The 15,198-nt window shown below is 47.7% G+C and overlaps 1 protein-coding gene and 1 long non-coding RNA gene across 5 annotated transcripts in view; one reads left to right on the top strand and one right to left on the bottom strand.

The window, feature by feature from the left end:
* Window positions 1-5,050: 5,050 nt before the first annotated feature.
* LOC111548548 lies at window positions 5,051-10,169 on the bottom strand. 2 transcript variants are annotated; one of them, XR_002733462.2, is made up of 3 exons: window positions 10,044-10,169; window positions 7,199-7,454; window positions 5,051-6,621 (listed from the first exon to the last, which is right to left on the bottom strand). It is a non-coding gene; the product is annotated as an uncharacterized LOC111548548 (long non-coding RNA). The 2 variants fall into 2 exon arrangements; XR_002733463.2 differs by having other exon boundaries at window positions 9,988-10,162.
* Window positions 10,170-10,871: 702 nt separating this feature from the next.
* Window positions 10,872-15,198, top strand: part of DUSP22 (dual specificity phosphatase 22) — a 57,070-nt gene continuing 52,743 nt past the window's right edge. The window contains exon 1 of one of the 3 annotated variants that reach the window (XM_023221047.1): window positions 10,872-11,351. In XM_023221047.1, coding sequence (XP_023076815.1) covers window positions 11,331-11,351 — 21 coding nt within the window. In that variant the 5' untranslated portion in view covers window positions 10,872-11,330. The remainder of the gene's footprint in view (window positions 11,352-15,198) is intronic. The other 2 variants (XM_023221045.1, XM_023221048.1) reach the window with 2 other exon arrangements.

Genomic DNA, 15,198 nt, shown 5'->3' with positions numbered 1-15,198 from the left:
AAATCTGAATCCCTGGAAGCCTTCCCAAGCTCCCTGGGAGGAGTGTCAGCTTCTGGCGAGGCAGGAGAGGATGATCTTCATCTGTCCCTGCCCTACTTCCACTCAACTTCCTGCCTCTCTCCACACTGCACTCTCTAGTCCCACCTTGTTGCACCACTTCGGGTCCCCAGAGGTGCCCGTCTCTCTCGCCAGCGCGCCTGTCGGTCTGCAACACCCTGCTCTGGAACTGCCCTTCACCCAGGCTTCCTCCTCTGGCTGAGGGCTTTTTCCTCATGGGATGCAGCCTGGACTGGTGGCTCTGGAGCCAGGCAGGCCTGAGTGTGGATCCCGGCTTAGCCATTTGCTCAGCTTCCCTGAGTCTAACATTCTTATCTGTAAAAAGGAGAAAATAATACCAACCTTCCAGTATTTCTAGGAGGAATTAGAAATAGTAATAAAAATCAGTATGTGGTAAAAACGACGCAGATACCTCTTATTATAGGCCAAGCAGGATTCTGAGTGCCTTCCTCATATTAACTCATTTGTTACTCCAGACTTCCTTCACGATTCACCTCCTCCATGCAGTCTGTCTTGATTTCTCAGTACTCGACTGGATGCCTTTGCTGATTACTTTTTCCCTACCTGTTCACGTTCCCTCTCTCTGTGCCCCACCGGTGTCCCGGGAGCTTGGCGCATATGGAACACACCAGTTGGACTCCTTTGCTGGCTGCTGGGTGGGTGCGGCGTTTGGATAAGGTTGAGAAAGTCTAGGGTGTTTCCTCCTCATGCTGTCCGTGATCAAGCTGTATTTTGGCAGCGGGTGTGTCCCTCCCCGTCTTAGTTTGTGAGGGCTGCAATGAAGCACTACAGACTCGGTGGCATAACTAACCATTATTTATGCACAGTCTGTGAGGCTGGAGGCTGGAAATTCAAGATGCAGGTGTGGACAGAGTACGTTTCCTCCGAGGCCTCTGTCCTTGGCTCATTCTCCCTGTGTCCACACATGGGCTTCCCTCTGTGTCTCTGTGTCCCCACGTCTTCTTCTTGTAAGGACATTAGTGGGATTACTGCTAGTAAGACCGATGGCCTCATCTGACCTGACTGACCTTTCGAAAGGCCTGATCTCCAAATGCACTCACGTTCTGAGGTTCTGGGATTCAGGGCTTCACAGGAATTTGGGGAAGGGGGACCCAACTCAGCCCCTAGTGATTCCCACCTACTCCACAGGTGGCCCCTCGGCCATGGCTCCAGTGGTCACTGGGCTCCAACCACGCTGTTCTTCCCCTACCCTTCAGGCCTGCGATGGCCACAGCTTCCCACTGTCTGGTCTCCAAGCCCAGGGCTCCTCTGGGTTCTCTTCACCCTGCCCTGCTGTTCATGAAGTGACTCTCACTGAAGGTGCTTCCGCTGACTGACTGGAGTTTTGTTTGCTGCCGCTGGGATACGTGATGGTGCCTTGGCCGCCAGTACCTTGGGCCACTTTCTTTCTCCTGCCCTGAACACCTAGGCGTGCAGCTCTGTGCTCCCTGTGGAGATGCAGCTTCCTTGGGGTAGAAACCATTCTTGCTCTTTGTACACCCTCAGGACCTTGCCCGGGGTCTGATGTGTGTAGAGTGGGTGCCGGGTGTTTGGTTCAATGCCATCGTTGACGATGGTTTCTGGCGCCACTCTCCCCAGCACTCTCTCCAGCCTCCCGAGCACCGAGTGTTGTGGACTAGGAAACAGCTCCTGGGAATCTCCTGCTCCCATGTCTTCCCCTACAGTCCTGCTCCGGTTCATCTCATGAGGCGCAGAGAGACCTGGGATGCAAGGCATCCTGACTCAGCCTCAAACTACCTTCAGGTTCTCTTGCTCCTGCCGTGGCGGTAACCACCACCTCCCACCTTCCAGCACATCCCCGGACTCCAGCATCTGTGTGGCTGCTCACATCCCTCCTCCCACCAGAAGCGGTGGTTGCGCTCCTCACCTCCTGCTGGAATTGAACTCAGCCTTCCCGGGGATATGCTCAGAATATCACGATACCATGGATACCGCCCAAACGCAAACCAGCTTGGAGCAGGAGTGGGGTTTAAGGTCCTGTTAGTTGCTAGACAGTGGAAAGGTAGGGGAGCCCCAGAGGAGGGAATCTGGACAGCAAATATTTTCTGATTCTGTCACTTTGTGTGGCCGTGAAAAATCACCTAACGCCTCAGCTGCTCAGTGGCTTAGACTAGCATCTCGTGGTCTTCAAGGATTTTTCAAGCTCTACAATTTGATTTTCTTCAACACACGTCAACTTTGACTTGTTGATTTAGCTCATTACCAACCATCTATCTCGCGATGCTGAGTTTTCCTCAAGAAGAAAAGGTTTCCCTTCATAGGCGAAAACGTTCCCAAACCTGTATTCATAGAATTATGCCACTTTTATAGATTTGTAGCCATTCTAAATTCAAAGGCTTTTCTCAGAAATGGTACTTGTGAGCACCCCACATAAAGGAGAAGGGAAGGGGTGGGGACAGTGACAGGCAGAAATTCACCAAATCAGCTCTGGCTTAGAAGCAGCAGCACAGCCATACGGCCCTTCCACTTGGCATACGGCACCTGCATCCCTCCCTACATATGGCCCCCTTGGAAGCGATGCTTCGTAAACCAAGAGCTCCAGAATTGACCCAGACAGGCCAATCTTATATTCTTTGCCCTAAATAACAAATGTTGTTCATCTGGAAACACATATAAGTATGTAAGTTTGAAATAACTTCACAGAAGTACAGAAAGGTAAGGATGCTCGTTTTCACGGAAAGGAAGAGCCAGCTGAGCCAGTTCCAAGCATGCCTTCCTCTAAGCTCCCAAAGCAAATTTTACAAATTCAGAGTATACTTCATGACACGGAAATCATTTACGTGTGGGTCCTTGTTTCCCATGGAGTTACAGAGCAACACTGAGTTAAGACTGGGGCAGGTTTTCATTTCTGTGTCCCCAGTTACTAGCACAATGCCTAGAACACACGAGGTTCTCCATAAATGTTGGTTGAATGAATTTAAAAGGGCCCTTAACGCTTGGAGATAGAGAATGCGCACAGGGCTTGTAAAACCCTGTGACCTGGGGAGCCACCGGGGCTGAGGGACAGTATGGAGGAGGAGACTTACGAGGGGAAATTACAAGTGATTATTATCAACACATTGATGCACTCAGCCTCTCCATTTTATGAAAACCTAACAACTTTCAGGAGGCTGTCCATCTCCTTTTAGATAAATACTGTTTGAAGCCTTGGGATTGCCTCAAATTAATGTTATAAGAAAAAGTTATTAGACTCTCATCATTATTGTAAGATGTTTTCCAGAGAAAATATTCAAATAGAACCTGACACCTTATTGACTCGGTTGAGGAAAAGATCAAAATGTGTTTTTCTCCATGAAGAAATATTGACATTGAAGTTTCCTCAGCCAGTATTTCCTTCTGGAAAGCATCAGTTGCCCGGTCCAAGCCCTGAGGAGACATTCGTTCCTGCCATGTGTTCCAAGCAGCTGAGGGTGCCTGGCCCTGCCCAGCAATGGGAGGCAGCTGCTCTCCTTCAGCATCTCACGCAGGGAATTATTTGTACCTAAAGAGGATGGTGTTTAAATCATAATTGTCTTTTTCTCGTTAAACCTAAAGTATATTTCACCAAAATATACCACGGTTATAGGGTAACCAACTGTCCCAGATTGCTCATGACTGAAGGGGTTCCTGGGATGCAGAACTTTCAGTTTCAGAATCAGGAAATCCTGGGCAAGCCAGGACACGTTGGTGACCCATAGCCCAGAGGCTTTTATACCAAATGGAAGAACCAAATTATGTCCTTTTTTAATTTGGTAACTAAACATTTTAGAAATAAGAAATTCTAGCAAATTAAATAGAAAGTAACCGATACAACTAAAACTGTACATTTAAGAAAACAGAAAAAGAAGGCCAAGGGATTATGAATGTTAAGTCTGTGAAAGAGTTGCACTTAATCCACAACTAGAAGAAAGCTTGTTTCCAAGGAGTTGTTCTGCGAGCACTTGATCAGACGTCTTACTTCCACAGCCCTGTGATACTCAGATATGTAATGTTACCAATCAGAATCAACTCTTACACTGACTCTGAAGTTCTAGAGTTGCCATTACTAAAAAAACATACTTTTAGACCAAAAAGAAGCTTCATACCGTGGCTCGGGTAAAACGCCAACAATGCCGAGAGCTTCCTGCCCCTTTGGCTTGGTGGTTATCACAGTAACAAAAACAGTGAAATTTTGAAAGCTAAAGTTTATTTTAAACTATACATATTTTTAAAAGCACTACAGTAAGATGTCCACATATCTGTCTTATATATCAGTTATCTCTCTGCCCATTCACTGCACCTGCCCACCTGTTAAGCTGCCCTGTAAAGCTTAACAAGCAGGAGGGGAACTGCCATTTAAAAGTTACAACGTTTTCTGTCTGTAGAGACAAAGATCTCATCTCACCTTTAAGACAGACTGTGGCTTTGCTTGGGAAAAATTACCATCATGGACACTTTAATCACATCAGAGGTAAGATAGGTACTGCTTTGTATTTTGGGGAAGGAGGGCAGATAAACTGTTGTCATTTAAGCCAAATATAAATGTTTTTAGATTGACACATTGTTCTAGTCTGTTCAGTAATGCAAACTGTGCATGGATGAAACAGGGCAAGCTTAGCCCCAGACTTTTCTCCCCTCCCCCCCATTTTTCGCAAGGGGCATATGAGAGATGAGAAAGAAATCTATCCCAACCTTGTGTGATCAGGCTGCAATGGCTTGAGCCTCTTCCCAGCAGTTGTCCTCATGTTAGTTGCTGTTTGCGGGGTCTGGAGTTGAGGCCTCATGCAGAAAGGGCACACAGGCATGCAGAGAAGGTGAAAAGCACAGATCAGACTGGGCGCAGAGGCTCACATCTGTAATCCCAGCACTTCGGGAGGCCAAGGGGGGTGGCTTTCCTGAGCTCAGGAGTTTGAGAGCAGCCTGGGCAACATAGTGAAACCCTGTCTCTACTAAAAATATAAAACATTAGCAGGGAGTGTTGGCATGGTCCTGTAATCCCAGCTACTGGGGAGACTGAGGCATGAGAATCACTTGAACCCAGGAGGCAGAGGTTGCAGTGAGCCAAGATCGCACCACTTCACTCCAGCCTGGGGGACAGAGTGAGACTCTGTCTTAAAAAAAAAAAATGCACAGGTCAACCTTCACTTGAAGGCCGATGGTCAATGGTATTCTCATGAGTAAACATGATATCCTGGTACCAGGTTGTTGCTTCAGATGAGATTGTCTCATCTGGGCAAGGACAGCTCCTCGCCTGCAGGCCAAGTGGTGTTTGGTAAAACAAACCAACCAACCAACCCAGCAAGTTCTCTGTTGTAAAGAATAGAGAAAATGATTCTGGGTCCATCATCTAGCCTGAGGAACCCTCGATACATGATGATTTTCTCAGAATCCACAGGGTTTTCTTGATGAATAACTAATCAAAAGAATGATAAATATTAACACATGAAACCCAATGGAGAGTTTATAATGACAATGTTATATCATGTCATACGAAACGGACTTCCCCTCTCATGGTAAGTGAAATTTCTCATGGGACATTCCATTCTCTCAGGAAAACCCCTGCTCCGTGTAGCCCCCTACCCAGACATTTTTTAGTGTCTTCAGACCCAGTTCAATTTCAGTTTTGCATGAAAGAGTGAATAACGAAAACAAAGCAGGGCAAAGCTCTGCACTGGGGAAGAGCTCAACAGTGACACTCAGCAGGCAGGCAGAAGCATCTCTGAGGAGGGCCACCCTAGCCCAGTCACTTCTTTGAGCTGGGGCTTCCCTTGCTGTCCTCCCTCTGTCTTCACTTCTGGACTGCCCCCTGGTCTCTGCAGGCATTTGAAGAAGCAGAAGTGTGCCTCAGAGAGGGCGGCTGACAGTGCAGGTGCCGCAAATGCAGATGGTTAAGACTCCCTGTGCAGTGACACTTCGGGTCCATTTCCTGCTGTCCACATGATCATTTTGAACAGGATTTTAAGAGAGTCGGAGACCTCAGAAAGAGTACCACATCCAAGGCAAATGGTAAGACCTTCCGGCCATGTCTCCTTCTGCCCAGGCGAGTTAGGCTGAGAAAGTAATGCCCACGCTCTGTCTCACAGGAGTCCTGTCAGACACTGATGAAAATGATGATTATTCTCCTGAGATTAAAAAGGCATTCGTGGTTCAGATCTTGTTAATTGTTTTGGACTGGAGTCATTAGCCATAAAATGTTTTTGTTTTTTTTCGTTTTTCAACCATGGAAAGTTTTAAGGGCCTGGTTTGTTGTCCCAGGTAGAGCTTCCTCTGTAGAGACAGGGAAGTACATGGGCCAAGTCAGACCATTCCACACATGGAAAATGAATGTAAGCAACTTCCATCAGGGCCATGCATAAGTCAGGCATGGTTTCTTAACCAAAGATCAAAGAACAACTTGATGCCAAGAGGCAGAACCACAGAGAGTATTGTGTTCTGCCAAGTACGGCTATGGCTGCAGACCAAGGGGTGGAGTACAGCAATACGTGGAAGCATTGTGTGCGAGGGCTCCCTCCTCTCTCCTCTCTCTTCTCTTCTCATCTTCTCTCTCTCTTCTCTCTCTCTCTCTCTGTCGAGTGTGCCCTATGTCTGTTTCAGAAACAAAAGACAACAGGATTCTGGTTTCTCCCAGACAGCCATCTCACATGGAAACTACATTGCTCAAGAAAAGGAAACATGAGGAGATGGCAGCATTGATGGAGTCTCTGGCATATCAAAGGGTGAATTATTTGTGATCCTTATGCCTGGATAAATTCAACGGCCTCCTAGATGTGTTTCTTTCCTAAATCGACAAACATCTACATGGTTCCCCACACACTAGGAACTATTTTAGATGCTGGACACTAAGATTGTTTAACAACTGGTCCCTGCCCTCAGGCAGCTACCATGTGGGGGAAAACAATAGTTGTCCTGAGAATACACAGGCATACATGTTCTGACCTGCAGGCTGATGATAATGTGACCTCCAAATTTTAGGAACCAGGGCTCTGTCTTATCTCCCCTTTGCTTGACACTGTTTTATAATCTGCCTGATAACTTCATTCCTGCAAGCCTCTGCCAATCCTCCCAGGAACTCTGTCCACAGACTTTTGTTGACTCCCAACTAAATGCCTGACAACATTTTCCCTTTACCTCTCCCAGATTCTCTGCCCTCCTGCTCACTTACCTGGATATCCATTCCTCTTGCTGCTCTTCCCTGACCCCACACTCTCCAGATATCTGTGCTGAGATCTGAACCCCCAAATCTCTTAAGTGAAGGGAGAAAACCATGTTCGTAATCAGAAGACTGCTTGGAAGACTGGAAATTGTGACCTTTGAAGAGCTGAGGTCGTACACCACAGGGGCCCATCCTCATGGTCAGGCTGCTCTGCATGGCCCTGAGAACTCAGGTATTCAGCTGGGCCGCCTCTGTCCGGACAGTGCTGGAGAAACAGAGAAAATGTTTTGTGCTTTTGCTTCCGTAATTCCAGGTTCCACCTTTTTTCTTCTTTCCACAACTCTTCAGATTCTAGCTTTCTTTTACTTTTAGTCATGCTTTGGCTAGATTAGCCCCTCATTTTAGCTTCTTGTTCTGAATTTGTTAATAATGAACAATTGTGGCTTTGGCTTAAGAATTCTGCAGAGAACTAACATGATCTATTAGTGTAGATTTAGCGGGTTATTGAAGACAGGGGAGTTGGAGACATTTCTGATTGTCATGACTGAGAGGGTGCTACTAGAATGCAATGAGCAGAAGTCAGGGATGCTTCTGAATATTCTGCAGTGCACAGGACAGCCTTCTAGAACAAAAATTTATCCAGCCTCAAATGTCAGTTTTGCCGAAGTTGAGAAACTCTGGACTGCAATATGTTCAAGAGGCCAATGAAGATTATTACATAATTACTTCTCTGTTGGGTAGAGGTTAATCTCAATGCTCTGAAATTATCACTAACACCTACAATGATTTGGCTAACTCTAATGGTTGAGCTTCTGTTTGTGGGCTTTTATACACCGCCACCTTAAAGTTTAAGGTTACTGCTCACTAAACACACCATTAACCAGTTATCCTTAACCATGTGTAAGTACGGACTCAGCTGTCCTCTGCACTTCGTAGACCATTCCTTATTGTGCACACATGAAGGCTTTACCTGTTTTGGAGTTGCTGCCAAAATTTGTGACATTGGCAGTACTGAGAGGAAGAAAATAACAAGAAGAAAAGTGGAAGTAAAAATCTTACATAGTGTGAAAATCCACTGGGCTTGTGATGCCTTAAAATTTTTATGAGTGGGATAAAGAACAAATGAATAAAGATTGTACTTTGGATGTGAAATATGTCAGCTTTGTTGAAGAGTTTCCTCTCTTCCTCTCTTTCCATAATCAAGAGCTAGAGAGTAAAAGTTATAGAACTGCAAGACGTGAACATTGGGAATTATTATTATAATAAAGAGAGGTGTTCCAGGGTTAGGGTGGAGGAGAGTACAGGGGGTCTCTTGTGGGAAACTCCCCAACCCCACAAAATCAGTATTTTTTTCTTTTTGAGATGGAGTCTTGCTCTGTTACCCACACAGAAGTGCAGTGGCACAATCTTGGCTCACTGCAGCCTCTGCCTCCTGGGTTCCAGCGATCCTCCTGCCTCAGCCTCCCGAGTAACTGGGATTACAGGCACACCCCACCATGCCTGGTTAATTTTTGTATTTTTAGTAGAGACAGGATTTTTGCCATGTTGGCCAGGCTGGTCGAGAACTGCTGACCTTAGGTGATCCACCCACCTCGGCCTCCCAAAGTGCTGGGATTGCAGGCGTGAGCCACCATGCCCAGCCAAAACCAATACATTTTTTTAAAAAAATCTTCCTCTTCTGACTTCTGGTGTTAATAGTCTCCTCTTTTCTCATTTAACCAAAAAGAAAAATTTGAGAAAAATTTGAGATTTTGATAGCAACTCTGGGCATGTGGACCTTTTAGGACCATACTGAATGCTGATTTTGACTGTAAGGAGGAAGCCATGGCAGGTTCTGAGTTTAGGGGGAATTGCCAAGCAGATGGTCCAAGCTGGAGAAATACATCTATAAGAAGAGTATGAATAAGAGAATAAATATTCCAAGAGGATGACAGAAGAAAAAAATTGATATGAATTTGTCATTCATGGTCAAGTACCAGTTTATGAACTGGTTGTGTTCTTAAACATTCATCTGACTGTTGGATGAACAGCCCCAGGAGGGCAGAGGGCTGTAGAAGTAATTCATTGGTTGCTGGATAGAAGCTTCAAAAATTCACAGTTTAGTGGTCTTGTTTTAAAGAGAGAGAAAAAACCTAGCTCAGAAAAGTTGATCATCTTGCTCAAGACCTCCTTAAGAATTAGAAATAGAGGCTGATTACGGGATTCCCCAGGCAGTCCACTAACTATTCTGTGTTGTCTCTAAGCAGGAAGGCGTAAAAACAGTTACTTAATGGCAGTGTGTGGCAGAGGGGAAAGCAAGTTGTCCAGGTGACTGAGAAGCAGGCGGGAGAAGAGGAAGTGAAGGCAGTGAAGAAGGAACAGTCTCCCAAAACAAGAGGGAGGAAGCGCACTCTGGGTCTGGGTCCCATTCTATCCACAGAAAACATGCAAGCGCATATTGAGTGAGGGCTTTCTACACGGAGGGTTTTGATACCATTTCTTGCCCAGAAGATACGGTGTACAAGGACAGAAATGGCGACAGATGGAGTCTACAAGCTCTTTCCAAACGTTCACATTCCTCAGAACCTCACCCGTTTTCTTAGCCACAAGAAATTATTAATTTATTTCACAGATATTTACAAAATCACTATTTTGTGCTAGATTCTGTCCCAGGCCACATGGCTGTAGTATTGAATAAGACAACTTTTTTTTTTTTTAATCTGAAAGTTGCTGGCGAGTGAGACAGATAAAAAGAAAGCAAATACATATATTTTCCGATCAATAATACTGAGTAATATGATAGTGACTGGAGGACCCACCTGGAACTGGGTGGTTAGGAAAAGCCTCTTAGGAGAGATGGCATTTGGGCCCATACCTCAGAGACAAGAGGCAGCTATGCAGAGAGCTGGGGATCCAGGTGTCTGGATAGTGAGCACAGCCCAGCAAGCCTGACAGGTTCAAGGAACACACGGGAGACCAGCATGTCTGTAACTCGCTTAGCAAGAAGATAAAATGAGGTCAGCAGGGGTGAGCCAGGGCACATCAGACTGATGCATGTACTCATTCAGCAAATATTTATTAAGCATCTACTATGTTCAGGACATGGTTGAGGATACACATATTAAAAAGAAAAAATACTGGCTCAAGGATTCTGTCCCCGGAGAGAAACTTAAGAATTTACGAACGTTGATAGAAGGCCCAAAACAATTCTGCTACAGGTTAGAAATTGATCCATTCCAGACGGAACCACAATGCAGACATGAAGGGGTACACATCGCCCAAGGCCGTGAGGTCCGCGGTCAGAGATCCAGCCATCTGCTCCCCCAGGGTAGGGAGGTCAGGCCTCCCGGGGGTGAGTCAGGCAGCCCAGCTCTCCCCACCCGCGAGCCTTCTCGGTCTCGGTGCACCGGGCAGGGCCGCAGGAAATCCCCCGGCCTAAATCTGTCGCACTCAGAAAACCCAGGCAGGGGAGCCCCCAGAGACCAGGCCTCTGATTAGCACCTGATTCACGGAGGCAGCCAAGGCAGGGTAGCGACTGCTGGTAACCGGCCCCCGGAGTCGCCCCGGGGGAAAAGGCCAAAGGGCTCCGGGCACCCCCGACCTTGGAGCGGGCTCGAGACCGGCGCAGCCGCCGGGTCAAGGCAGCGCCTGCGCGTCCGCCAGGCCCCGCCCCCCAGTCTCGGGCGCCCCGGCGGGCGGCTCGGGCCGCGCACGCGCTCTGGGCTTGGGGCCGCCCGAGAGCCCGAGCCCGAGCCTCCCCCGCCCGGCGGCCGCGAGCCGGGGTTCGCGAAGGCGGAGCGGGAACCCGACTACAAGTCCCAGGGTGCGGGCGGGCGGACCGAGGAGGGACGCTGGGCCTGCCCGGTGCGCACGGGGCGGGGACCGGCCAGGCGGGACCACTGCCCGGCACAGGCTCCGGGGCCCCTGCGCTGCTCCCGCCGGGAAGTTCCAGGCGGCGAACAGAAAGCCCTGCCTTCCGCGCCGCGCCTCTGGAGCGCGCTGGGTGGCCCGGCCCGGCCCTGCCGCCGACTTGTCGACACTGCGCGCACTCAGTCCCGCCCGCGCGCCTCCTCCCCGCCCGCCGCCGCCGCTCCTCCCTGTAACATGCCATAGTGAGCTGCGAGCACACGGCCAGGGGCGCTAGGGTTCGCCTTCAGCCGCCATGGGGAATGGGATGAACAAGGTAACGTCTTCCCTCGTTCGCGCTGGGTGTGCTCCGCGCTGCAGCCTCCTCTGCGACGGGTGCCGGCCGCCCCGTCCTGGCTGCCCGGCGACTCGAGCCCGGGGTGCCCCTGCCCGCGGGGGGACGGGCGCGGAGGGAGGGGCGGCGCGCCTGGGCGGCGACTGCGGAGTCGGGGTTCGGAGGGTTCCCGCCCCCGCCCTGCCGGCTTCCGGGTGGGCAGCCCGGGCCGCCGCCTGGCAGCAGGTGCGTGTCTGAGGCTGGAACGAGCCGTGCGCTTCGGGAGCGTGGACACTTGTTCTGCCGAGAGATCAGCTGAGCGCCGAATGGATGTGGTTTCTTTTTTCCCCTCCTCTTCGCTCCCAAACTGCGCTCTTGAAGCATCACCCTCCCACATCATTAGTAAACGGGCGTCCGCTGTAATTTCCTCTTTCTCCTCAGATTCTGTGTGGCTGGCTGCCTGTGGGCGCAGATACGTTTTTCTTGTGGACAGAGAAGTTAACAGAGTCCTCAGCCCTGAGCTGTTTCTAGATAAGTGGGAAGCAGAGAAGAGATTCAGAGCTGATTAGGTTATGTGACTTCTGCGACGAGGGCAACCTGTTGCTGGCTGCTTGCCCCATGAGGCCTCTAGAAAATCTGTGTTGCTCCGTTTGTCCGGTCCGTTTCTCGGCCCCACCCTGTGTTCTGTTGTGTCCCCGCACCTCACTTCCCAGGCCGTGGGATCGCCTTTCCTGTCCAAGGAAGTTGCCAGATTCCAGCTCTTGCGGCTGAGAGTTGCCGGGGTGTGTTCATGTGAACCACAAGGTTAAAGATTTTGTTACTTGGTACTTGGCTGGTTTCAAGGAAGGATTCACCAGACTTTACAAAGCCCACAACAAAGACAGCCCCTTTTTACAGGTCTTTGAATGGTCCTGGATTAGATGAGTCGTCTTTCCGCTTCACTTATTCATTGTGCTCCACCCCCCCACATCTCTACACGCTGTCAGCTGCCACACTGGGTGGGGATGGCAGCGTGGCTGTGTTTTCTTCCATGTCTCTCAACACGGGGTCAGCAGTGGTTTGGGTGTTTGAGCTGGAGTGTTGTGCAGTGGGGAGTCAGTCCAGGAAAACCTGTCTAACTTTTCACATGCCCATGTCATGTTTATTGTATCCTGGTGACTCAGTTTGTGAGAGAACTATTGTGTGTTTGGGGCCTGCATACAATACTGAGGTGTTTTGGTAAACAGAATTGTATTCACTTTTTTTTTTTTTGGCAAGTGATCAAGTTTGGAAACAGACTGTCTCTCTCGGATAAATACTTGTATTATATTCCCATGAGCACTGGAATCCATCAGCATCACGAGCCTTCTGCTTTTTAAATTAAAACAGAACAATAAAGATGGTCATCGTCAGTTTGTGGGTTCCGTTTGCCTTCCCGTTGATGATGGTGGTGTCTCAGCTTTCCTTTGGTTATTTCTACAGTTTTTCCCACTTGAGCTGTTCACTCTCCACCGTTTTCAGCATTAAATTTATAGTATTTGTGTAATACAATTCAAAAAATATATTTAGGAATACAGATGGTTGCCTAAGGGATCAACGTTATTTTCATGCTTTTCAGCAAAAGCAGTAATATTCATACACTTTTTACCTTTCAAAATGGGTAATAAATTGCTTGACTTTTAATATCTTGTGAATAGAGACTCACAGTGTATAAATGAAGAAATATATGATCATGAGGTCAGGAGATCGAGACCATCCTGGCTAACACGGTGAAACCCCATCTCTACTAAAAAATACAAAAATCTAGCAGGGCGAGGTGGCGGCGCCTGTAGTCCCAGCTACTCAGGAGGCTGAGGCAGGAGAATGGCATGAACCCGGGAGGCAGAGCTTGCAGTGAGCTGAGATCGGGCCACTGCACTCCAGCCCGGGCCACAGAGCGAGACTACGTCTCAAATAAAAAAAAAAAAGAAATATATGTATAGAGAGATTTAGAGACTTCTCTGCTTCAACATTTACTTATTATGTACATACTGTGAGCCAAGTGTTGTGCTAGTGGGTGGGGAGGGAGGAAAAGGGGGTGCAGTGGTAAATGACCCAGAAATCCTTCACAGAACCTTCAGTATAGATCAACGGTTGTCCAGCACTAATATGATGCGAGCCATGTTTATAACTTAAAATGTTCCAGGAGCCACATTAAAAAATACACTGGTGAAATTAATTTTAATAACGTATTTTATCTAACAATATATTAAAACTATTGTTTCAACATGTAACCAATATATAAAATTATTCGTGGAAGATTTCATGTTTTTTACTATGTCTTTGTGAAAGGAAAAATCTCGGGATCCCCAGATCACTTATATATTCAAAGCCTAGCATGTATTTTGTACCTAAATCGCGTCTCATTTTGGACTAGCCGCATTTGAAGTGCTCAGTAGTCACTGTGGCTGATGGCTGCTGTGTTGCACAACACAGGGTGTGTATGTGTGTGGGAGTGTGAGAGAGAGAGAGAGAGAGAACAAACAAGGCAGGGAGGAGCAGAGGCTCCAGAGGATCACATAGGCAATTTCAGAAAAGTGGGGAAAGCAGAAGATGGAATGAAAGTGACCTAGAAGGGGCATTCAGCCCAGGCAAGGAATCCTGCTGCAGTAAACATGTTTATGTGAGATCAGGAGGAACTACCCCAAATCACAAGGTTAGTTTGTGGCAAAGTAGATTGCTGGAGGCCAACTTAAGAACCTTAACTAGAACTTTTCCATATATTACTGTGTGACTTGGAACGAGGCTTCGTATTTTTCCCATCTGTAAAAAAAGAAGAATGTTGATTTGCAGAATCAGTGGAAGGTGCTACCCCTAGAACATTTTCTAAGAACATTTACAAATATGTGCAATGCCTTGGGAACTAACATAACTTGGAATGTGTGTGCCCTGAGGTTATTGGGACAAGATTTCTTTCCAATCTCATACACACACATTGGTCATTTTTGGCAAAAGAACATTTCTGGTCTAAACAGTGCAGGCTCCATTCTGACTGCTTTGGGAGAGCAGTTTCTATTATTTCACATCCCCATGATGGCTCTTCTTGTCAGTACATTCCGGTCTCCTGTATGGCAAAATACTGTGCCAATTTCCATTAGGTATACACAGCAGATTATCAGAAGATGGAAGGGAAAAAGGCTTTTGTATTCTAGAAAATTAAAGATGAGGAAATGAAGGCAGGACCGGGTGCGGTGACTTGTGCCTGTAATCATAGCACTTTGGGAGGTTGAGGCAGGTGGACTGCTTGAGTCCAGGAGTTTAAGACCAGCCTGGGCAACATGGCGAAACCCTGTTTCTACCGAACATACAAACAAATAAACAAACAAAATCAGCTGAGTGTGTGGTGGCTTGCATCTGTAGTCCCAGCTGCTTGGGAGGCTGAGGTGGGAGAATCACCTGAGCCCGGGAAGTCTAGGCTGGAGCGAGTCGTGATTGTACCACAGCACTCCAGCCTGAGCGGCAGAGCGAGACCCCATTTCAAAGAAAAAAGCAACACCGTTGTGAACCATTTGTTTTTTTAACACTTTATAAAATCTCAGCCTCATAATAGCCATATAAGGTCAAACGACCTTATATTTGCCCAGATTGGGGAATGGAGATTTGGAGAGGTTAGGTAACATAAGTAAGGTCCAATGCTAGGCAGGGCGGAACTGGGTTTGAACCCCAGTCTCTACTGATTTTGAGGATAGGAAAAGTCTTTCCTTTGAGCTGGGTGCCAATTCATCCCAAGTCAGTTTTAAAATTCCTGAAAAGTAATTTGAAAAGCTCCTCATAGCTTCGATTACTTGTCAAATAGCCAAAATCACCTCCTCTCTTCCTTCATGTTTGACAT

The sequence above is a fragment of the Piliocolobus tephrosceles genome, chromosome 5 (assembly GCF_002776525.5).
Source record: "Piliocolobus tephrosceles isolate RC106 chromosome 5, ASM277652v3, whole genome shotgun sequence".
NCBI lineage: Eukaryota > Metazoa > Chordata > Mammalia > Primates > Cercopithecidae > Piliocolobus > Piliocolobus tephrosceles.
This window is presented reverse-complemented; position numbering and strand designations above follow the sequence as displayed.